A 22916-nucleotide genomic window follows, 5' to 3' on the forward strand; every position below is an offset into this window, starting at 1 on the left:
CAGGGAACTAGTTTGTTCAATTGTTATTTTCTTTTATTTACAAATGTGTAATTACAGCAGCACGTGTGATTTAATCATAATCATGGTCCTTTGATACTTTCCTAAACAGTTTTGACTTTAGATGCCTCATGGTTTTTACCTCTGTTGCTCTCAGACCACATTGTGCTGTCTCTTCCTGTCAGAGAATCATGTGTATCTCAATCCTCCCACAGCAGACCATTTCACTCTCCTCATGAGAGAGTCTGACAGTCATCAGTGCCCTCTCTGACTCCTCCTCCATCACACTTCAAGCGTGGTCTTGTTTCCTCTCAAAGTGCGAGCAAATAAGAGACTTTGACAGCAGTAGAGACAAACAAACTAAAGATGTTCAGAAAGAGTGAAAATGGGTACACAAACACAGCCTGAACACACAAACATGATTCAAATGTTATTATTTGTCAATGACACACACAAATACATCAGCAGGTGGATATGATAAATCATCAGTTCCCCTCTGAGCTGCAGTTCCTGGTTCTTCCTGAGACTATCTGGTCGCAGCATACACAACATGTGTCTCCAGCTCTCTCTCTGATGCACGCCTGCGGTTTCTCTTTGGCTTTGCCTGGAAACTTAGAGTTGAGTGGTTCAGCTCATCTGGACTCATATTCTGAAAATCAGAACATTTACAGTCACTTATTGTAAAACTTCAGTTTAGTTCAGCATGCTAAAAATCTTATACATTTTCCAATATTTGGGTTGCACCAAAAAATAATCATGCAAACTAGATTTTTTTTTGAAATATAATCATACTTCAGTTCATTCTAATTGAAATGTTGAAACCAGATCTGCACAAATTGAATGAGTTCAATTACAAACTGAATATTTAGATACTACAAAGATTTTCGGGGGTCACGTTGACTTGTGAAATTATGACTTTGCTACCATTTGGTGTTTGCAGCCGTACTTCAGAGACTATATGCAGCTAGTTGTTAGTTATAACGACACAGCAGAAAGACATTTTTATTTCTTGATAGAATAACTCTGATGGAACATTCAACGTGGTTCAGAGGTGAAAAACACAACCAGTCTGGGGAAGAAGGCTACGACTCAGTTTGCTTAAATTAAAACTAGCGGAACCACTAATACTGCAAAAAATATTATGGAAAGCATTTTTCAAAAGTCAGCAACAGTTAGTTCAAAGTTTAAAGATAACGGTTTCAATACAGTTTAAAAAATGTTAGAGGATGAAAGCTTATGACTGCGTACTTGGCTGAACTTTTTTGATGCCACATGCAGCGCTTATTCACAAAGTAATCACATGTTTTAATACAACTTTTATATCTGAACACGAAATGTAGACAAGTAAAAACAAGTGTTTACCTTTCCCGTCTCTGGCTGTGGCTCTTCAATGTCAGCTAAATGTCAAGTACAAAAGTTTCATTACTTAATTATTACAGAACAAAAAATTGTGCTTTGGATTTGTCCATCAGCTAACAAGAGGATGTGCAACAACTGTACCTGTCTGAAGTTTCCTGATTTTTACAGCCAGAACAGTGACGACTAAAGTGAGGGAAACAGTCAGACCTCCCAGGATCATGCTCAGTCGGTCGGTCAATCCTTTTGGCTTTTCTACAAAAAACAAGAGACATTTTAATCTTGTTGCTTTTGACATGGTTATTATTACAATTACTAAAGTAACATGCTCAGTTAAAACATATTTAGAGGGAAAAAAAGAACCTTACCTTCAGTCTCAGAGTCCAGTTCATAATTGTATTCATCATTATCTGTAAAGAAACATGGTCAGTATCTTATCTAATGCTGTTGATTTCCTGTTTGTCTTGAGGCTGTTTTTAAGCTGCTGTCATAATAAATTTGAGATATAGTATATATTGTAGATAAAATCTAAACTAAAAGTATTAAGGCATGACCACGTTCTTACCTGGAATTCTTAATTCTGTTGCGTTGGCAATGACTGTATGTGACTTTACGTAAAATCCACAGAAATACAGCCCGTAGTCCGATAAGTCCACCCGCTTGATTTTAAGGAAGACAGTGGTGACATTGGAACTCATTTCAAATTTTCCATTTTGAAATCCATCACAGTACGAAGCTGGACCGTTGAAATCGTACATAGAGGAGATACAGCTGACTTTAGTTCTGTTGACCACTCTGAACCAGTCAGTCTGAGTTGTAGTACTGGAACCGTTGGGGCACATCAGCGTGACTTGCTCACCAGGCTGGACCTCCACAGTCTGAGTCTCAGAGACTGACACTGAGATCCAGCCTGAAATACAGCAGAGACAACATCAGATTTATCCCTGAGCGTGCAGTTTAACAGTTACTCTAATAGGACAACTTCACCAGTTAATTCTCTATAATCATTTTTTGTTAGCAGTTTTAAATTGTGATGGGTTGCTCGTGGTGCTGAGAATAACAGAGTTGTGGTACTTACTGAGGCTGCTGAGAAACAAAGATGCCATCAAAATGAAGCTCCTCATCGTGTGTTTCATCGTACCACTGCACGGATAGTTTGTGCCTCTCAGCTCCTATAAAGGCATTTAGAGGGGCGGGGTGTTGTGTTTCATCTTCACCTGCCAATGCAAGGAAATGCGACGTCTTTGCATACATTTTAGCTCCAGTAAATATTCAGTAACATTAATGTTACTTAAGTTTATTGCTTAGAGACTCAACATTTTATGTTTCCATGTTACCTCTTTGTCAGTTGTAATTTGAAACCAAGTTTGTCAAACACAATTGGAGTACCCCGAAGAACACCACCTCACAGTCCCTGCAGTTTTATACAAATATCCTCATCTTGTCACTTTTATTTATTTCCATGAGTCCACTGAGCAATAACACTGATTATTTCAGGATGTCGCAAGATGTTGAGTCTTGACATGCGTTTTCATCCACCTGGGTTCAGGTACATTTTTGGGTATAACTAAATATGAGTGGAAACATCATAAATTTGTGACAAGTTCCTTTCAGTTTTGGGAGAAATGGAAGAATTGCAGGACAAAATATGACCAAGTGCAGTGTAAAAATCACAAACTATACCGAGCATTGAAAAGATGTGAACAAATAACATCTTTTTTGTTTCCCCCATTGTTTGAGTATTGGTTGGTTGGTCCACCACTTTATTCCAAACCAAGATGTCTTTACAGCTGTTGAACTGATTGCCATGATTGATTTTTTTTCTCTTTTTTTTCTTTCCAACATTCATGATCCACAGGGGATGGAGCCTCCTGACTTTGGTCACCCTGTGACTTGTCCTCTACGCCAACATGCAGATGACTCTTGTAGTTCTGAGAAATCTCCACATCTATCGTAAAACACTGCAGTGATGTTGGTACTCAGCTGCAGCACTGCAGTGTCTCAGCACAAAGCCACGAGCAGCGCTGTGCTCTCCGTCTTCTTCAACATCTTGCATTTTGTTCTCTTGATTATATGAATACCAGTTGTTTATTCCAGTTTACTTCCTGGTTATTGAGTGAAACTACTTCAGTAACATCTGTTAATGTTCAGGACCTGACAGCTGAGAATGGAACCTGAGATTATGGCTGAGTACGTTCAAAATGGAGAGCTGTGGACTCTGGCAGAAATGATATTGATGTATTGTTAAATAGTTTGTGTAAAGTTATTGAATGGAGTGATTTAATAGTGTCAGATAAGATAGACATTGTTTAGAGGAATATTTTTGTTCTTTCTGGTGGAGACTTTTTTTTTGACTCACTACATTTGTCACCTCAGGGAACTAGTTTGTTCAATTGTTATTTTCTTTTATTTACAAATGTGTAATTACAGCAGCCAGTGTGATTTAATCATAATCATGTTCCTTTGATACTTTCCTAAAAAGTTTTGACTTTAGATGCCTCATGGTTTTTACCTCTGTTGCTCTCAGACCACATTGTGCTGTCTCTTCCTGTCAGAGAATCATGTGTATCTCACTCCTCCCACAGCAGACCATTTCACCCTCCTCATGAGAGAGTCTGACAGTCATCAGTGCCCTCTCTGACTCCTCCTCCATCACACTTCAAGCGTGGTCTTGTTTCCTCTTAAAGGGTGAGCAAATAAGAGACTTTGACAACAGTAGAGAAAAAAAAAAACTAAAGAAGTTCAGAAAGAGTGAAAATGGGGACACAAACACAGCCTGAACACACAAACATGATTCAAATGTTATTATTTGTCAATGACACACACAAATACATCAACAGGTGGATATGATAAATCATCAGTTCCCCTCTGAGCTGCAGTTCCTGGTTCTTCCTGAGTCTATCTGGTGGCAGCATACACAACATGGGGCTCCAGCTCTCTCTCTGATGCACGCCTGCGCTTCTCTTTGGCTTTGCCTGGAAACTTAGAGCTGCGTAGTTCAGCTCATCTGGACTCATATTCTGAAAATCAGAACATTTACAGTCACTTATTGTAAAACGAGTTGAATATGATAAAAAATCTTATCAATTGTCCAATATTTGGGTTGCGCCAAAAAAGAATCATGCAAACAAGATTTTTTTTGAAATATAATCATACATCAGTTCATTCTAATTTAAATTATGAAACCAGATCTGCACAAATTGAATGAGTTCAACTAAAAGCTGAATATTTACATACGACAAAGATTAACGGGGGCCACATTGAATTGTGAAATGATGACTTTTCTACTATTTGGTGTTTGCAGCCGTACCTCAGAGACTATATGCAGCTGGTTGTTAGTTATAACGACACAGCAGAAAGACATTTTTATGTCTTGATAGAATAACTGATCGTTCATTCAACGTGGTTCAGAGGGGAAAAACACAACCAGTCTGGGGAAGAAGGCTACGACTCAGTTTGCTTAAATTAAAACTAGCGGAACCACTCATACTGCAAAAAATATTATGGAAAGCATTTTTCAAAAGTCAGCAACTGTTAGTTCAAAGTTTAAAGATAACGGTTTCAATAGAGTTTAAAAAATGTTAGAGGATGAAAGCTTATGACTGCGTATTTGGCTGAACTTTTTTGATGACACATGCAACGGTTATTCACAAACTAATCACATGTTTAAATACAACTTTTATATCTGAACACGAAATGTATACAAGTAAAAAACAAAAAAAGTGTTTACCTTGCCCGTCTCTGGCTGTGGCTCTTCAATGTCGGCTAAATGTCAAGTACAAAAGTTTCATTACTTAATTATTACCGAAAAAAATATGCTTTGGATTTGTCCATCAGCTAACAAGAGGATGTGCAACAACTGTACCTGTCTGAAGTTTCCTGATTTTTACAGCCAGAACAATGACGACTAAAGTGAGGGAAACAGTCAGACCTCCCAGGATCATGATCAGTAGGTCGGTCATTCTTTTAGGCTTTTCTACAAAAAACAAGAGACATTTCAATCGTGTTGCTTTTGATATGGTTATTATTAAAATTACTAAAGTAATGTGCTCAGTTAAAAAATATTTAGAGGGAAAAAAGGAACCTTACCTTCAGTCTCAGAATCCAGTTCATAATTGGATTCATCATTATCTGTAAAGAAACCTGGTCAGTATTTTATCTAATGCTGTTGATTTCCTGTTTGTCTTGATGCTGTTTTTAAGCTGCTGTGATAACAAATTTGAAATATAGTGTATATTGTAGATAAAAACTAAACTAAAAGTATTAAGGCGTGACCACGTTCTTACCTGGAATTTTTAACTCTGTTGCGTTGGCAATGACTGTATGTAACTTTATGTAAAATCCACAGAAATACAGCCCGTAGTCCGATAAGTCCACCCGCTTGATTTTCAGGAAGACAGTGGTGACATTGGAACTCATTTCAAATTTTCCATTTTTAAATCCATCACAGTACGAAGCTGGACCGTTGAAACCGAACATAGAGGAGATACAGCTGACTTTAGTTCTATTGACCACTCTGAACCAGTCAGTCTGAATTGCATGCCTGGAACGCTTGGAGCACATCAGCGTGACTTCCTCACCAGGCTGGACCTCCACAGTCTGAGTCTCAGAGCCTGAGACTGAGATCCAGCCTGAAATACAGCAGAGATAACATCAGATTTATCCCCGAGCGTGCAGTTTAACAGTTACTCTAACAGGACAACTTCATTAGTTAATTCCTTTAATCGTTTTTTGTTAGCAGTTTTAAATTATGATGGGTTGCTCGTGGTGCTGAGAATAACAGAGTTGTGGTACTTACTGAGGCTGCTGAGAAACAAAGATGCCATCAAAATGAAGCTCCTCATCGTGTGTTTCATCGTACCACTGCAGGGCTAGTTTGTGCCTCTCAGCTCCTATAAAAGGCATTTAGAGGGGCGGGGTGTTGTGTTTCATATTCACCTGCCAATGCAATTTGCAAATTGCATACATTTTAGCTCCAGTAAATATTCAGTAACATTAATGTTACTTACGTTTATTACTTGGAGACTCAACATTTTTTTTTCTATGGTACTTCTTTGTCAGATGTAATTTGAAACAAAGTTTGTCACACACAATTGCAGAAGCATGAAGAACAACACCTCTACATTCCCTGCAGTTTTATACAAGTATCCTCATCTTGTCGCTTTTATTTATTTCCATGAGTCCACTGAGCAATAACTGAGACTTTCAGGATGTCGCAAGATGTTGAGTCTTGACATGCGTTTCCATCCACCTGGGTTCATTTACATTTTTGGGTATAACTAAATATGAGTGGAAACATCATAAATTTGTGACAAGTTCCTTTCAGTTTTGGGAGAAATGGAAGAATTGCCAGACAAAATATGACCAAGTGCAGCGTAAAAATCACGATCTATACCGAGCATTGAAAAGATGTGAACATATAACATCTTTTTTGTTTTCCCCATTGTTTGAGTATTGGTTGGTTGGTCCACCACTTTATTCCAGACCAAAATGTCTTTACAGCTGTTGAACTGATTGCCATGATTGATTTTTTTTTTCTTTTTTTCTTTCCAACATTCATGATCCACAGGGGATGGAGCCTACTGACTTTGGTCACCATGTGACTTGTCCTCTACACCGACATGCAGATGACCCTTGTAGTTCTGAGAAATCTCCACAGCTATCGTAAAACACTGCAGTGATGTTGGTACTCAGCTGCAGCACTGCAGTGTCTCAGCACAAAGTCACAAAGCCACGAGCAGCGCTGTGCTCTCCGTCTTGTTTAACATCTTGCAGTTTGTTCTCTTGATTATATGAATACCAGTTGTTTATTCCAGTTTACTTCCTGGTGATCGAGTGAAACTACTTCAGTAACATCTGTCAATGTTCGGGACCTGACAGCTGAGAATGGAACCTGAGATTATGGCTGAGTACGTTCAAAATGGAGAGCTGTGGTCTCTGGCAGAAATGATATTGATGTATTGTTAAGTAGTTTGTGTAAAGTTATTGAATGGAGTGATTTAACAGTGTCAGATAAGATAGACATTGTTTAGAGGAGTATTTTTGTACACTTTGGTGGAGACATTTTTTGACTCACTACATTTGTCATCTCAGGGAACTAGTTTGTTCAATTGTTATTTTCTTTTATTTACAAATGTGTAATTACAGCAGCCAGTGTGATTTAATCATAATCATGGTCCTTTGATACTTTCCTAAACAGCTTTGACTTTAGATGCCTCATGGTTTTTACCTCTGTTGCTCTCAGACCACATTGTGCTGTCTCTTCCTGTCAGAGAATCATGTGTATCTCACTCCTCCCACAGCAGACCATTTCACTCTCCTCATGAGAGAGTCTGACAGTCATCATTGCCCTCTCTGACTCCTCCTCCATCACAGTTCAAGCGTGGTCTTGTTTCCTCTTAAAGGGCGAGCAAATAAGAGACACTTTGACAACAGTAGAGACAAAAAAAAACTAAAGAAGTTCAGAAAGAGTGAAAATGGGGACACAAACACAGCCTGAACACACAAACATGATTCAAATGTTATTATTTGTCAATGACACACACAAATACATCAGCAGGTGGATATGATAAATCATCAGTTCCCCTCTGAGCTGCAGTTCCTGGTTCTTCCTGAGTCTATCTGGTGGCAGCATACACAACATGCGTCTCCAGCTCTCTCTCTGATGCACGCCTGCGGCTTCTCTTTGGCTTTGCCTGGAAACTTAGAGCTGCGTAGTTCAGCTCATCTGGACTCATATTCTGAAAATCAGAACATTTACAGTCACTTATTGTAAAACGAGTTGAATTTGCTAAAAATCTTGTCAATTGTCCAATATTTGGGTTGCACCAAAAAAGAATCATCCAAACAATATTTTTTTGAAACATAATCATACTTCAGTTCATTCTAATTTAAATGATGAAACCAGATCGCCACTAATTGAATGAGTTCAACTACGAGCTGAATATTTAGATACGACAAAGATTTATGGGGGTCACATTGAATTGTGATATTATGACTTTGCTACCATTTGGTGTTTGCAGCCGTACTTCAGAGACTATATGCAGTGAGTTGTTAGTTATAACGACACAGCAGAAAGACATTTTTATTTCTTGATAGAATAACTCTGATGGAACATTCAATGTGGTTCAGAGGTGAAAAACACAACCAGTCTGGGGAAGAAGGCTACGACTCAGTTTGCTTAAATTAAAACTAGCGGAACCACTAATACTGCAAAAAATATTATGGAAAGCATTTTTCAAAAGTCAGCAACTGTTAGTTCAAAGTTTAAAGATAACGGTTTCAATACAGTTTAAAAAATGTTAGAGGATGAAAGCTTATGACTGCGTACTTGGCTGAACTTTTTTGATGCCACATGCAGCGCTTATTCACAAACTAATCACATGTTTAAATACAACTTTTATACCTGAACACGAAATGTAGACAAGTAAAAAAAAGTGTTTACCTTGCCCGTCTCTGGCTGTGGCTCTTGTATGTCGGCTAAATGTCAAGTACAAAAGTTTCATTACTTAATTATTACCTAAAAAAAAATTTTGCTTTGGATTTGTCCATCAGCTAACAAGAGGATGTGCAACAACTGTACCTGTCTGAAGTTTCCTGATTTTTACAGCCAGAACAATGACGACTAAAGTGAGGGAAACAGTCAGACCTCCCAGGATCATGCTCAGTAGGTCGGTCATTCCTTTTGGCTTTTCTACAAAAAACAAGAGACATTTTAATCTTGTTGCCTTTGATATGGTTATTATTAAAATTACTAAAGTAATGTGCTCAGATAAAAAATATTTAGAGGAGAACAAGAACCTTACCTTCAGTCTCAGAGTCCAGTTCATAATTGGATTCGTCATTATCTGTAAAGAAACCTGGTCAGTATTTTATCTAATGCTGTTGGTTTCCTGTTTGTCTTGAGGCTGTTTTTAAGCTGCTGTGATAATAAATTTGAGATATAGTGTATATTGTATATAAAAACTAAACTAAAAGTATTAAGGTGTGACCACGTTCTTACCTGGAATTCTTAACTCTGTTGCGTTGACAATGACTGTTTGTGACTTTATGTAAAATCCACAGAAATACAGCCCGTAGTCCGATAAGTCCACCCGCTTGATTTTAAGGAAGACAGAGGTGAAATTGGAACTCATTTCAAATGTACCATTTTGAAATCCATCACAGTACGAAGCTGGACCGTTGAAACCGTACATAGAGGAGATACAGCTGACTTTAGTTCTGTTGACCACTCTGAACCATTCAGTCTGAATTGCATGACGAGAACCATTGGAGCACATCAGCGTGACTTCCTCACCAGGCTGGACCTCCACAGTCTGAGTCTCAGAGCCTGAGACTGAGATCCAGCCTGAAATAAATCACAGAGATAACATCAGATTTATCCCTGAGCGTGCAGTTTAACAGTTACTCAAACAGGACAACTTCACCAGTTAATTCTCTTTAAACTGTTTTTTAGCAGTTTTAAATTATGATGGGCTGCTCGTGGTGCTGAGAATAACAGAGTTGTGGTACTTACTGAGGCTGCTGAGAAACAAAGATGCCATCAAAATGAAGCTCCTCATCGTGTGTTTCATCGTACCACTGCAGGGCTAGTTTGTGCCTCTCAGCTCCTATAAAGGCATTTAGAGGGGAGGGGTGTTGTGTTTCATATTCACCTGCCAATGCAATTTGCAAATTTCATACATTTTATCTCCAGTAAATATTCTGTAACATTAATGTTACTTAAGTTTATTGTTTGGAGACTCAACATTTTATGTTTCCATGTTACTTCTTTGTCAGATGTAATTTGAAACCAAGTTTGTCGCAAACAATTGCAGAAGCACGAACAACACCTCTACATTCCCTGCAGTTTTATACAAGTATCCTCATCTTGTCCCTTTTATTGATTTCCATGAGTCCACTGAGCAATAACTGAGACTTTCAGGATGTCGCAAGATGTTGAGTCTTGACATGCGTTTCCATCCACCTGGGATCATGTACATTTTTTGGTATAACTAAATATGAGTGGAAATATCATAAATTTGTGACACGTTCCTTTCAGTTTTAGGAGAAATGGAAGAATTGCCAGACAAAATATGACCAAGTGCAGCATAAAAATCCCGATCTATACCGAGCATTGAAAAGATGTGAACAAATAACATCTTTTTTGTTTTCCCCATTGTTTGAGTATTGGTTGGTTGGTCCACCACTTTATTCCAGACCAAGATGTCTTTACAGCTGTTGAACTGATTGCCATGATTTTTTTTTTCTTTTTTTTTTTTTCCAACTTTCATGATCCACAGGGGATGGAGCCTCCTGACTTTGGTCACCCTGTGATTTGTCCTCTACACCAACATGCAGATGACTCTTGTAGTTCTGAGAAATCTCCACAGCTATCGTAAAACACTGCAGTGATGTTGGTACTCAGCTGCAGCACTGCAGTGTCTCAGCACAAAGTCACAAAGCCACTAGCAGCATTGTGCTCTCCGTCTTGTTTAACAACTTGCAGTTTGTTCTCTTGATTATATGAATACCAGTTGTTTATTCCAGTTTACTTCCTGGTTATTGAGTGAAACTACTTCAGTAACATCTGTCAATGTTCGGGACCTGACAGCTGAGAATGGAACCTGAGATTATGGCTGAGTACATTCAAAATGGAGAGCTGTGGTCTCTGGCTGAAATGATATTGATGTATTGTTAAGTAGTTTGTGTAAAGTTATTGAGTGGAGTGATTTAATAGTGTCAGATAAGATAGACATTGTTTAAAGGAGTATTTTTGTTCTCTGCGGTGGAGACTTTTTATTTTTGACTCACTACATTTGTCACCTCAGGGAAGTAGTTTGTTCAAATGTTATTTTCTTTTATTTACAAATGTGTAATTACAGCAGCCAGTGTGACTTAATAGTAATCATGTTCCTTTGATACTTTCCTAAACAATTTTGACTTTAGATGCCTTGTGGTTTTTACCTCTGTTGCTCTCAGACCACATTGTGCTGTCTCTTCCTGTCAGAAAATCAAGTGTATGTCACTCCTCCCACAGCAGACCATTTCACTCTCCTCATGAGAGAGTTTGACCGTCATCAGTGCCCTCTCTGACTCCTCCTCCATCACACTTCAAGCGTGGTCTTGTTTCCTCTCAAAGTGCGAGCAAATAAGAGACACTTTGACAGCAGTAGAGACAAAAAAAACTAAAGATTTTCAGAAAGAGTGAAAATGGGTACACAAACACAGCCTGAACACACAAACATGATTCAAATGTTATTATTTGTCAATGACACACACAAATACATCAGCAGGTGGATATGATAAATCATCAGTTCCCCTCTGAGCTGCAGTTCCTGGTTCTTCCTGAGACTATCTGGTCGCAGCATACACAACATGGGGCTCCAGCTCTCTCTCTGATGCAGGCCTGCGGTTTCTCTTTGGCTTTGCCTGGAAACTTAGAGCTGCGTAGTTCAGCTCATCTGGACTCATATTCTGAAAATCAGAACATTTATAGTCACTTATTGTAAAACGTGTTTGAATTTGCTAAAAATCTTGTCAATTGTCCAATATTTGGGTTGCACCCAAAAAGAATCATGCAAACAATATTTTTTTGAAATATAATCATACTTCAGTTCATTCTAATTTAAATGATGAAACCAGATCTGTACTAATTGAATGACTTCAACTACAAGCTGAATATTTAGATACGACAAAGATTTATGGAGGTCACATTGAATTGTGATATTATGACTTTGCTACCATTTGGTGTTTGCAGCCGTACTTCAGAGACTATATGCAGCTAGTTGTTAGTTATAATGACACAGCAGAAAGACATTTTTATTTCTTGATAGAATAACTCTGATGGAACATTCAATGTGGTTCAAAGGTGAAAAACACAACCAGTCTGGGGAAGAAGGCTACGACTCAGTTTGTTTAAATTAAAACTAGCGGAACCACTAATACTGCAAAAGATATTGTTTAAAACATGTTTCAAAAGTCAGCAACTTTTAGTTCAAAGTTTAAAGATAACGGTTTCAATACAGTTTAAAAAATGTTAGAGGATGAAAGCTTATGACTGCGTACTTGGCTGAACTTTTTTGATACCACATGCAGCGCTTATTCACAAACTAATCACATGTTTAAATACAACTTTTATATCTGAACACGAAATGTAGACAAGTAAAAAAAAGTGTTTACCTTGCCCGTCTCTGGCTGTGGCTCTTCAATGTTGGCTAAATGTCAAGTACAAAAGTTTCATTACTTAACTATTACCTAACAAAAAATGTGCTTTGGATTTGTCCATCAGCTAACAAGAGGATGTGCAACAACTGTACCTGTCTGAAGTTTCCTGATTTTTACAGCCAGAACAATGACGACTAAAGTGAGGGAAACAGTCAGACCTCCCAGGATCATGATCAGTAGGTCTGTCATTCCTTTAGGCTTTTCTACAAAAAACAAGAGAAATTTCAATCTTGTTGCTTTTTATATGGTTATTATTAAAATTACTAAAGTAATGTGCTCAGTTAAAAAATATTTAGAGGGAAAAATAGAACCTTACCTTCAGTCTCAGAATTCAGTTCATAATTGTATTCATCATTATCTGTAAAGGAACCTGGTCAGTATCTTATCTAATGCTGTTGATTTCCTGTTTGTCTTGAGGCTGTTTTTAAGCTGCTGTGATAATAAATTTGAGATATAGTATATATTGTAGATAAAAACTAAACTAAAAGTATTAAGGCGTGACCACGTTCTTACCTGGAATTCTTAACTCTGTTGCGTTGGCAATAACTGTTTGTGACTTTACGTAAAATCCACAGAAATACAGCCCGTAGTCCGATAAGTCCACCCGCTTGATTTTAAGGAAGACAGTGGTGACATTGGAACTCATTTCAAATTTTCCATTTTGAAATCCATCACAGTACGAAGCTGGACCGTTGAAACCGAACATAGAGGAGATACAGCTGACTTTAGTTCTATTGACCACTCTGAACCAGTCAGTCTGAATTGCATGACGAGAACCCTTGGAGCACATCAGCGTGACTTCCTCACCAGGCTGGACCTCCACAGTCTGAGTCTCAGAGCCTGAGACTGAGATCCAGCCTGAAACAAACCACACAGATAATATCAGATTTATCCCTGAGCGTGCAGTTTAAAAGTTACTCTAACAGGACAACTTCATTAGTTAATTCCTTTAATCATTTTTTTTTAGCAGTTTTAAATTGTGATGGGTTGCTCGTGGTGCTGAGAATAACAGAGTTGTGGTACTTACTGAGGCTGCTGAGAAACAAAGATGCCATCAAAATGAAGCTCCTCATCGTGTGTTTCATCGTACCACTGCAGGGCTAGTTTGTGCCTCTCAGCTCCTATAAAGGCATTTAGAGGGGAGGGGTGTTGTGTTTCATCTTCACCTGCCAATGCAATTTGCAAATTGCATACATTTTATCTCCAGTAAATATTCTGTAACATTAATGTTAAGTTTATTGTTTGGAGACTCAACATTTTATATTTCCATGTTACTTCTTTGTCAGATGTAATTTGACACAAAGTTTGTCGCAAACAATTGCAGAAGCACGAACAACACCTCTACATTCCCTGCAGTTTTATACAAGTATCCTCATCTTGTCCCTTTTATTGATTTCCATGAGTCCACTGAGCAATAACTGAGACTTTCAGGATGTCGCAAGATGTTGAGTCTTGACATGCGTTTCCATCCACCCGGGTTCATGTACATTTTTGGGTATAACTAAATATGAGTGGAAATATCATAAATTTGTGACACGTTCCTTTCAGTTTTAGGAGAAATGGAAGAATTGCCATAAAAAATATGACCAAGTGCAGCATAAAAATCCCGATCTATACCGAGCATTGAAAAGATGTGAACAAATAACATCTTTTTTGTTTTCCCCATTGTTTGAGGATTGGTTGGTTGGTCCACCACTTTATTCCAGACCAAGATATCTTTACAGCTGTTGAACTGATTGCCATGATTTATTTTTTTCTCTTTTTCTTTCCAACATTCATGATCCACAGGGGATGGAGCTTCCTGACTTTGGTCACCCTGTGACTTGTCCTCTACACCAACATGCAGATGACTCTTGTAGTTCTGAGAAATCTCCACAGCTATCGTAAAACACTGCAGTGATGTTGGTACTCAGCTGCAGCACTGCAGTGCCTCAGCACAAAGCCACAAAGCCACGAGCAGCATTGTGCTCTCCGTCTTGTTTAACAACTTGCAGTTTGTTCTCTTGATTATATGAATACCAGTTGTTTCTTCCAGTTTACTTCCTGGTGATTGAGTGAAACTACTTCAGTAACATCTGTCAATGTTCAGGACCTGACAGCTGAGAATGGAACCTGAGATTATGGCTGAGTACGTTCAAAATGGAGAGCTGTGGTGTCTGGCAGAAATGATATTGATGTATTGTTAAATAGTTTGTGTAAAGTTATTGAATGGAGTGATTTAATAGTGTCAGATAAGATAGACATTGTTTAAAGGAGTATTTTTGTTCTCTGCGGTGGAGACTTTTTATTTTTGACTCATTACATTTGTCACCTCAGGGAAGTAGTTTGTTCAAATGTTATTTTCTTTTATTTACAAATGTGTAATTACAGCAGCCAGTGTGATTTAATCATAATCATGTTCCTTTGATACTTTCCTAAACAATTTTGACTTTAGATGCCTCGTGGTTTTTACCTCTGTTGCTCTCAGACCACATTGTGCTGTCTCTTCCTGTCAGAGAATCATGTGTATCTCACTCCTCCCACAGCAGACCATTTCACTCTCCTCATGAGAGAGTTTGACCGTCATCAGTGCCCTCTCTGACTCCTCCTCCATCACACTTCAAGCGTGGTCTTGTTTCCTCTCAAAGGGCGAGCAAATAAGAGACACTTTGACAGCAGTAGAGACAAAAAAAACTAAAGATTTACAGAAAGAGTGAAAATGGGGACACAAACACAGCCTGAACACACAAAGATGATTCAAATGTTATTATTTGTCAATGACACACACAAATACATCAGCAGGTGGATATGATAAATCATCAGTTCCCCTCTGAGCTGCAGTTCCTGGTTCTTCCTGAGTCTATCTGGTGGCAGCATACACAACATGGGGCTCCAGCTCTCTCTCTGATGCACGCCTGCGGTTTCTCTTTGGCTTTGCCTGGAAACTTAGAGCTGCGTAGTTCAGCTCATCTGGACTCATATTCTGAAAATCAGAACATTTACAGTCACTTATTGTAAAACGAGTTGAATTTGCTAAAAATCTTATCAATTGTCCAATATTTGGGTTGCACCAAAAAAGAATCATGCAAGCAAGATTTTTTTGAAACATAATCATACTTCAGTTCATTCTAATTTAAATGATGAAACCAGATCTGCACAAATTGAATGAGTTCAACTACAAGCTCAATATTTAAATACGACAAACATTTACGGGGGTCACATTGCATTTTGAAATTATGACTTTGCTACTATTTGGTGTTTGCAGCCGTACTTCAGAGACTATGTGCAGCTTGTTGTTAGGTATAACGACACAGCAGAAAGATATTTTTATTTCTTGATAGAATAACTGTGATGGAACATTCAACGTGGTTCAGAGGTGAAAAACACAACCAGTCTGGGGAAGAAAGCTACGACTCAGTTTGCTTAAATTAAAACTAGCGGAACCACTAATACTGCAAAAAATATTGTGAAAAACATTTTTCAAAAGTCAGCAACTGTTAGTTCAAAGTTTAAAGATAACGGTTTCAATAGAGTTTAAAAAATGTCAGAGGATGAAAGCTTATGACAGCGTACTTGGCTGAACTTTTTTGATGCCACATGCAGCGCTTATTCACAAACTAATCACATGTTTAAATACAACTTTTATACCTGAACACGAAATGTAGACAAGTAAAAAAAAGTGTTTACCTTTCCCGTCTCTGGCTGTGGCTCTTCAATGTCGGCTAAATGTCAAGTACAAAAGTTTCATTACTTAATTATTACAGAACAAAAAATTGTGCTTTGGATTTGTCCATCAGCTAACAAGAGGATGTGCAACAACTGTACCTGTCTGAAGTTTCCTGATTTTTACAGCCAGAACAATGACGACTAAAGTGAGGGAAACAGTCAGACCTCCCAGGATCATGCTCAGTAGGTCTGTCATTCCTTTAGGCTTTTCTACAAAAAACAAGAGACATTTTAATCTTGTTGCTTTTGATATGGTTATTATTAAAATTACTAAAGCAATGTGCTCAGATAAAAAATATTTAGAGGGAAAAATAGAACCTTACCTTCAGTCTCAGAGTCCAGTTCATAATTGGATTCGTCATTATCTGTAAAGAAACCTGGTCAGTATTTTATCTAATGCTGTTGGTTTCCTGTTTGTCTTGAGGCTGTTTTTAAGCTGCCGTGATAATAAATTTGAGATATATTGTATATTGTAGATAAAAATTAAACTAAAAGTATTAAGGCGTGACCACGTTCTTACCTGGAATTCTTAACTCTGTTGCGTTGGCAATGATTGTACGTGATATTATGTAAAATCCACAGAAATACAGCCCGTTGTCCGATAAGTCCACCCGCTTGATATTAAGGAAGACAGTGGTGACATTGGAACTCATTTCAAATTTTCCATTTTGAAATCCATCACAGTACGAAGCTGGACCGTTGAAACCGTACATAGAGGAGATACAGCTGACTTTAGTTCTGTTGACCACTCTGAACCAATTGGTCAGAGTTGCAATACTGGAACCATTGGAGCACATCAGCGTGACTTCCTCACCAGGCTGGACCTCCACAGTCTGAGTCTCAGAGACTGAGACTGAGATCCAGCCTGAAACAAACCACAGAGATAACATCAGATTTATCCCTGAGCGTGCAGTTTAAAAGTTACTCTAATAGGACAACTTCGGTCGTTAATTCTCTTTAAACAGTTTTTTAGCAGATTTAAATTGTGATGGGTTGCTCGTGGTCCTGAGAATAACAGAGTTGTGGTACTTACTGAGGCTGCTGAGAAACAAAGATGCCATCAAAATGAAGCTCCTCATCGTGTGTTTCATCGTACCACTGCAGGGATAGTTTGTGCCTCTCAGCTCCTATAAAGGCATTTAGAGGGGCGGGGTGTTGTGTTTCATCTTCACCTGCCAATGCAAGGAAATGCGACGTCTTTGCATACATTTTATCTCCAGTAAACATTCAGTAACATTAATGTTACTTAAGTTTATTGCTTGGAGACTCAACATTTTATATTTCCATGTTACTTCTTTGTCAGATGTAATTTGAAACCAAGTTTGTCAAACACAATAGCAGAAAAAAATTTCCCCTCGGGGATTAATAAAGTATATACCTACCTACCTACCGAGAAGCACGAAGAACAACACCTCTACATTCCCTGCAGTTTCATACAAGTATCCTCATCTTGTCCCTTTTATTGATTTCCATACGAGTCCACTGAGCAATAACACTGAGACTTTCAGGATGTTGCAAGATGTTGAGTCTTGACATGCGTTTCCATCCACCTGGGTTCATGTACATTTTTGGGTATAACTAAATATGAGTGGAAACATCATAAATTTGTGACAAGTTCCTTTCAGTTTTGGGAGAAATGGAAGAATTGCCAGACAAAATATGACCAAGTGCAGCATAAAAATCACGATCTATACCGAGCATTGAAAAGATGTGAACAAATAACATCTTTTTTGTTTTCCCCATTGTTTGAGGATTGGTTGGTTGGTCCACCACTTTATTCCAGACCAAAATGTCTTTACAACTTTTGAACTGATTGCCATGATTGATTTTTTTTTTTCTTTTTTTTTCTTTCCAACATTCATGATCCACAGGGGATGGAGCCTCCTGACTTTGGTCACCATGTGACTTGTCCTCTACACCGACATGCAGATGACCCTTGTAGTTCTGAGAAATCTCCACAGCTATCGTAAAACACTGCAGTGATGTTGGTACTCAGCTGCAGCACTGCAGTGTCTCAGCACAAAGTCACAAAGCCACGAGCAGCGCTGTGCTCTCCGTCTTGTTTAACATCTTGGAGTTTGTTCTCTTGATTATATGAATACCAGTTGTTTATTCCAGTTTACTTCCTGGTGATCGAGTGAAACTACTTCAGTAACATCTGTCAATGTTCGGGACCTGACAGCTGAGAATGGAACCTGAGATTATGGCTGAGTACGTTCAAAATGGAGAGCTGTGGTCTCTGGCTGAAATGATATTGATGTATTGTTAAGTAGTTTGTGTAAAGTTATTGAATGGAGTGATTTAACAGTGTCAGATAAGATAGACATTGTTTAGAGGAGTATTTTTGTACACTTTGGTGGAGACATTTTTTGACTCACTACATTTGTCATCTCAGGGAACTAGTTTGTTCAATTGTTATTTTCTTTTATTTACAAATGTGTAATTACAGCAGCCAGTGTGATTTAATCATAATCATGGTCCTTTGATACTTTCCTAAACAGCTTTGACTTTAGATGCCTCGTGGTTTTTACCTCTGTTGCTCTCAGACCACATTGTGCTGTCTCTTCCTGTCAGAGAATCATGTGTAACTCACTCCTCCCACAGCAGACCATTTCACTCTCCTCATGAGAGAGTCTGACAGTCATCATTGCCCTCTCTGACTCCTCCTCCATCACACTTCAAGCGTGGTCTTGTTTCCTCTTAAAGGGTGAGCAAATAAGAGACACTTTGACAACAGTAGAGACAAAAAAAAACTAAAGAAGTTCAGAAAGAGTGAAAATGGGGACACAAACACAGCTTGAACCCATGAAAATGATTCAAATGTTATTATTTGTCAATGACACACACAAATACATCAACAGGTGGATATAATAAATCATCAGTTCCCCTCTGAGCTGCAGCTCCTGGTTCTTCCTGAGTCTATCTGGTGGCAGCATACACAACATGCGTCTCCAGTTCTCTCTCTGATGCACGCCTGCGGCTTCTCTTTGGCTTTGCCTGGAAACTTAGAGCTGAGTAGTTCAGCTCATCTGGACTCATATTCTGAAAACCAGAACATTTACAGTCACTTATTGTAAAACTCTGAGTTCAGTTTGCTAAAAATCTTATGAATTGTCCAATATTTGGGTTGCACCCAAAAAGAATCATGCAAACTAGATTTTTTTTTGAAACATAATCATACTTCAGTTCATTCTAATTTAAATGATGAAACCAGATCTGCACAAATTGAATGAGTTCAACTACAAACTGAATATTTAGATACGACGAACATTTACGGGGGTCACGTTGACTTGTGAAATTATGACTTTGCTACCATTTGGTGTTTGCAGCCGTACTTCAGAGACTATATGCAGTGAGTTGTTAGTTATAATGACACAGCAGAAAGACATTTTTATTTCTTGATAGAATAACTCTGATGGAACATTCAATGTGGTTCAAAGGTGAAAAACACAACCAGTCTGGGGAAGAAGGCTACTACTCAGTTTGTTTAAATTAAAACTAGCGGAACCACTAATACTGCAAAAGATATTGTTTAAAACATGTTTCAAAAGTCAGCAACTTTTAGTTCAAAGTTTAAAGATAACGGTTTCAATACAGTTTAAAAAATGTTAGAGGATGAAAGCTTATGACTGCGTACTTGGCTGAACTTTTTTGATGCCACATGCAGCGCTTATTCACAAACTAATCACATGTTTAAATACAACTTTTATATCTGAACACGAAATGTAGACAAGTAAAAAAAAGTGTTTACCTTGCCCGTCTCTGGCTGTGGCTCTTCAATGTTGGCTAAATGTCAAGTACAAAAGTTTCATTACTTAACTATTACCTAACAAAAAATGTGCTTTGGATTTGTCCATCAGCTAACAAGAGGATGTGCAACAACTGTACCTGTCTGAAGTTTCCTGATTTTTACAGCCAGAACAATGACGACTAAAGTGAGGGAAACAGTCAGACCTCCCAGGATCATGATCAGTAGGTCTGTCATTCTTTTAGGATTTTCTACAAAAAGCGAGAGACATTTTAATCGTGTTGCTTTTGATATGGTTATTATTCAAATTACTAAAGTAATGTGCTCAGTTAAAAAATATTTAGAGGGAAAAATAGAACCTTACCTTCAGTCTCAGAATTCAGTTCATAATTGGATTCATCATTATCTGTAAAGAAACCTGGTCAGTATCTTATCTAATGCTGTTGATTTCCTGTTTGTCTTAAGGCTGTTTTTAAGCTGCTGTGATAATAAATTTGCGATATAGTGTATATTGTAGATAAAATCTAAACTAAAAGTATTAAGGCGTGACCACGTTCTTACCTGGAATTCTTAACTCTGTTGCGTTGGCAATAACTGTTTGTAACTTTACGTAAAATCCACAGAAATACAGCCCGTAGTCCGATAAGTCCACCCGCTTGATTTTAAGGAAGACAGTGGTGACATTGGAACTCATTTCAAATTTTCCATTTTTAAATCCATCACAGTACGAAGCTGGACCGTTGAAACCGTACATAGAGGAGATACAGCTGACTTTAGTTCTGTTGACCACTCTGAACCAGTCAGTCTGAATTGCATGACGAGAACCCTTGGAGCACATCAGCGTGACTTCCTCACCAGGCTGGACCTCCACAGTCTGTGTCTCAGAGCCTGAGACTGAGATCCAGCCTAAAACAAACCACACAGATAATATCAGATTTATCCCTGAGCGTGCAGTTTAAAAGTTACTCTAACAGGACAACTTCATTAGTTAATTCCTTTAATCATTTTTTTTTGGTAGTTTTAAATTATGATGGGCTGCTCGTGGTGCTGAGAATAACAGAGTTGTGGTACTTACTGAGGCTGCTGAGAAACAAAGATGCCATCAAAATGAAGCTCCTCATCGTGTGTTTCATCGTACCACTGCAGGGCTAGTTTGTGCCTCTCAGCTCCTATAAAGGCATTTAGAGGGGAGGGGTGTTGTGTTTCATATTCACCTGCCAATGCAATTTGCAAATTGCATACATTTTATCTCCAGTAAATATTCTGTAACATTAATGTTACTTAAGTTTATTGTTTGGAGACTCAACATTTTATGTTTCCATGTTACTTCTTTGTCAGATGTAATTTGAAACAAAGTTTGTCGCAAACAATTGCAGAAGCACGAACAACACCTCTACATTCCCTGCAGTTTTATACAAGTATCCTCATCTTGTCCCTTTTATTGATTTCCATGAGTCCACTGAGCAATAACTGAGACTTTCAGGATGTCGCAAGATGTTGAGTCTTGACATGCGTTTCCATCCACCTGGGATCATGTACATTTTTGGGTATAACTAAATATGAGTGGAAATATCATAAATTTGTGACAAGTTCCTTTCAGTTTTAGGAGAAATGGAAGAATTGCCAGACAAAATATGACCAAGTGCAGCGTAAAAATCACAAACTATACCGAGCATTGAAAAGATGTGAACAAATAACATCTTTTTTGTTTTCCCCATTGTTTGAGTATTGGTTGGTTGGTCCACCACTTTATTCCAGACCAAGATGTCTTTACAGCTGTTGAACTGATTGCCATGATTTTTTTTTTCTTTTTTTTTTTTTCCAACTTTCATGATCCACAGGGGATGGAGCCTCCTGACTTTGGTCACCCTGTGATTTGTCCTCTACACCAACATGCAGATGACTCTTGTAGTTCTGAGAAATCTCCACAGCTATCGTAAAACACTGCAGTGATGTTGGTACTCAGCTGCAGCACTGCAGTGCCTCAGCACAAAGTCACAAAGCCACTAGCAGCATTGTGCTCTCCGTCTTGTTTAACAACTTGCAGTTTGTTCTCTTGATTATATGAATACCAGTTGTTTATTCCAGTTTACTTCCTGGTTATTGAGTGAAACTACTTCAGTAACATCTGTCAATGTTCCGGACCTGACAGCTGAGAATGGAACCTGAGATTATGGCTGAGTACATTCAAAATGGAGAGCTGTGGTGTCTGGCAGAAATGATATTGATGTATTGTTAAATAGTTTGTGTAAAGTTATTGAGTGGAGTGATTTAATAGTGTCAGATAAGATAGACATTGTTTAAAGGAGTATTTTTGTTCTCTGCGGTGGAGACTTTTTATTTTTGACTCATTACATTTGTCACCTCAGGGAAGTAGTTTGTTCAAATGTTATTTTCTTTTATTTACAAATGTGTAATTACAGCAGCCAGTGTGACTTAATAGTAATCATGTTCCTTTGATACTTTCCTAAACAATTTTGACTTTAGATGCCTTGTGGTTTTTACCTCTGTTGCTCTCAGACCACATTGTGCTGTCTCTTCCTGTCAGAAAATCAAGTGTATGTCACTCCTCCCACAGCAGACCATTTCACTCTCCTCATGAGAGAGTTTGACCGTCATCAGTGCCCTCTCTGACTCCTCCTCCATCACACTTCAAGCGTGGTCTTGTTTCCTCTCAAAGTGCGAGCAAATAAGAGACACTTTGACAGCAGTAGAGACAAAAAAAACTAAAGATTTTCAGAAAGAGTGAAAATGGGTACACAAACACAGCCTGAACACACAAACATGATTCAAATGTTATTATTTGTCAATGACACACACAAATACATCAGCAGGTGGATATGATAAATCATCAGTTCCCCTCTGAGCTGCAGTTCCTGGTTCTTCCTGAGACTATCTGGTCGCA

The 22916-nt window shown here is 38.2% G+C and overlaps 5 protein-coding genes across 9 annotated transcripts; all 5 read right to left on the reverse strand.

Moving 5' to 3' along the window:
• Nucleotides 1–523: 523 nt before the first annotated feature.
• LOC138203816 (T-cell surface glycoprotein CD8 beta chain-like) lies at nucleotides 524–2477 on the reverse strand. Its single transcript, XM_069158808.1, has 6 exons — nucleotides 2432–2477; nucleotides 1919–2263; nucleotides 1722–1763; nucleotides 1498–1608; nucleotides 1360–1394; nucleotides 524–646 (listed from the first exon to the last, which is right to left on the reverse strand). The coding sequence occupies exons 1-6, from the start codon at nucleotides 2475–2477 to the stop codon at nucleotides 524–526; spliced, it is 702 nt and encodes a 233-aa protein (XP_069014909.1).
• A 40-nt stretch (nucleotides 2478–2517) lies between these two features.
• On the reverse strand, nucleotides 2518–7670 carry LOC138204059 (uncharacterized). Of its 2 annotated transcripts, none has more exons than XM_069159170.1 (8): nucleotides 7583–7670; nucleotides 6152–6245; nucleotides 5640–5984; nucleotides 5443–5484; nucleotides 5219–5329; nucleotides 5084–5118; nucleotides 3866–4373; nucleotides 2518–2570 (listed from the first exon to the last, which is right to left on the reverse strand). In XM_069159170.1, exons 2-7 carry the CDS (start codon nucleotides 6207–6209, stop codon nucleotides 4149–4151), a joined length of 816 nt encoding a protein of 271 aa, XP_069015271.1. In that variant the 5' UTR covers nucleotides 6210–6245; nucleotides 7583–7670; the 3' UTR covers nucleotides 2518–2570; nucleotides 3866–4148. The 2 variants fall into 2 exon arrangements, with proteins under 2 accessions (XP_069015271.1, XP_069015272.1); XM_069159171.1 differs by having other exon boundaries at nucleotides 6152–6291; nucleotides 7583–7614.
• Nucleotides 7671–7968: 298 nt separating this feature from the next.
• Nucleotides 7969–15209, reverse strand: LOC138204060 (uncharacterized). Of its 4 annotated transcripts, none has more exons than XM_069159174.1 (9): nucleotides 15011–15209; nucleotides 13586–13679; nucleotides 13072–13416; nucleotides 12875–12916; nucleotides 12651–12761; nucleotides 12514–12548; nucleotides 11299–11808; nucleotides 9869–9962; nucleotides 9616–9700 (listed from the first exon to the last, which is right to left on the reverse strand). In XM_069159174.1, exons 2-7 carry the CDS (start codon nucleotides 13641–13643, stop codon nucleotides 11686–11688), a joined length of 714 nt encoding a protein of 237 aa, XP_069015275.1. In that variant the 5' UTR covers nucleotides 13644–13679; nucleotides 15011–15209; the 3' UTR covers nucleotides 9616–9700; nucleotides 9869–9962; nucleotides 11299–11685. The 4 variants fall into 4 exon arrangements, with proteins under 4 accessions (XP_069015273.1, XP_069015275.1, XP_069015274.1 ...); XM_069159173.1 differs by having other exon boundaries at nucleotides 13586–13724; XM_069159175.1 differs by lacking the exon at nucleotides 12875–12916 and having other exon boundaries at nucleotides 13586–13724.
• Nucleotides 15210–15302: 93 nt separating this feature from the next.
• On the reverse strand, nucleotides 15303–17427 carry LOC138204062 (uncharacterized). The gene is made up of 6 exons (XM_069159176.1): nucleotides 17297–17427; nucleotides 16784–17128; nucleotides 16587–16628; nucleotides 16363–16473; nucleotides 16225–16259; nucleotides 15303–15520 (listed from the first exon to the last, which is right to left on the reverse strand). Exons 1-6 carry the CDS (start codon nucleotides 17352–17354, stop codon nucleotides 15398–15400), a joined length of 714 nt encoding a protein of 237 aa, XP_069015277.1. The 5' UTR covers nucleotides 17355–17427; the 3' UTR covers nucleotides 15303–15397.
• A 1728-nt stretch (nucleotides 17428–19155) lies between these two features.
• Nucleotides 19156–22902, reverse strand: LOC138204063 (uncharacterized). The gene is made up of 7 exons (XM_069159177.1): nucleotides 22517–22902; nucleotides 21087–21180; nucleotides 20573–20917; nucleotides 20376–20417; nucleotides 20152–20262; nucleotides 20015–20049; nucleotides 19156–19305 (listed from the first exon to the last, which is right to left on the reverse strand). Exons 2-7 carry the CDS (start codon nucleotides 21142–21144, stop codon nucleotides 19183–19185), a joined length of 714 nt encoding a protein of 237 aa, XP_069015278.1. The 5' UTR covers nucleotides 21145–21180; nucleotides 22517–22902; the 3' UTR covers nucleotides 19156–19182.
• Between the last annotated feature and the right edge of the window lie 14 nt (nucleotides 22903–22916).

This window comes from Embiotoca jacksoni, unplaced genomic scaffold (genome assembly GCF_022577435.1).
Source record: "Embiotoca jacksoni isolate LCO1_2020_lvr unplaced genomic scaffold, fEmbJac1.0.p SCAF_24, whole genome shotgun sequence".
NCBI lineage: Eukaryota > Metazoa > Chordata > Actinopteri > Embiotocidae > Embiotoca > Embiotoca jacksoni.

Excerpts from the sequence above, each read along its gene's own strand:
- LOC138203816 (XM_069158808.1), bottom strand. The coding sequence starts at position 2,477 with ATGAGGAGCTTCATTTTGATGGCATCTTTGTTTCTCAGCAGCCTCA. Across the intron at positions 2,264-2,431 it reads TTTGTTTCTCAGCAGCCTCA|GCTGGATCTCAGTGTCAGTC; the intron begins GTAAGTACCACA and ends GCTGTATTTCAG. Across the intron at positions 647-1,359 it reads CACAGCCAGAGACGGGAAAG|AATATGAGTCCAGATGAGCT; the intron begins GTAAACACTTGT and ends TCTGATTTTCAG.
- LOC138204059 (XM_069159170.1), bottom strand. The coding sequence starts at position 6,209 with ATGAAACACACGATGAGGAGCTTCATTTTGATGGCATCTTTGTTTCTC. Across the intron at positions 5,119-5,218 it reads AATCAGGAAACTTCAGACAG|CCGACATTGAAGAGCCACAG; the intron begins GTACAGTTGTTG and ends CTTGACATTTAG. Across the intron at positions 4,374-5,083 it reads CACAGCCAGAGACGGGCAAG|AATATGAGTCCAGATGAGCT; the intron begins GTAAACACTTTT and ends TCTGATTTTCAG.
- LOC138204060 (XM_069159172.1), bottom strand. The coding sequence starts at position 9,926 with ATGAAACACACGATGAGGAGCTTCATTTTGATGGCATCTTTGTTTCTC. Across the intron at positions 9,047-9,158 it reads ACTGGACTCTGAGACTGAAG|AAAAGCCAAAAGGAATGACC; the intron begins GTAAGGTTCTTG and ends TGTTTTTTGTAG. Across the intron at positions 8,094-8,797 it reads CACAGCCAGAGACGGGCAAG|AATATGAGTCCAGATGAGCT; the intron begins GTAAACACTTTT and ends TCTGATTTTCAG.
- LOC138204062 (XM_069159176.1), bottom strand. The coding sequence starts at position 17,354 with ATGAAACACACGATGAGGAGCTTCATTTTGATGGCATCTTTGTTTCTC. Across the intron at positions 16,474-16,586 it reads ACTGGACTCTGAGACTGAAG|AAAAGCCTAAAGGAATGACA; the intron begins GTAAGGTTCTAT and ends TGTTTTTTGTAG. Across the intron at positions 15,521-16,224 it reads CACAGCCAGAGACGGGAAAG|AATATGAGTCCAGATGAGCT; the intron begins GTAAACACTTTT and ends TCTGATTTTCAG.
- LOC138204063 (XM_069159177.1), bottom strand. The coding sequence starts at position 21,144 with ATGAAACACACGATGAGGAGCTTCATTTTGATGGCATCTTTGTTTCTC. Across the intron at positions 20,263-20,375 it reads ACTGAATTCTGAGACTGAAG|AAAATCCTAAAAGAATGACA; the intron begins GTAAGGTTCTAT and ends CGCTTTTTGTAG. Across the intron at positions 20,050-20,151 it reads AATCAGGAAACTTCAGACAG|CCAACATTGAAGAGCCACAG; the intron begins GTACAGTTGTTG and ends CTTGACATTTAG.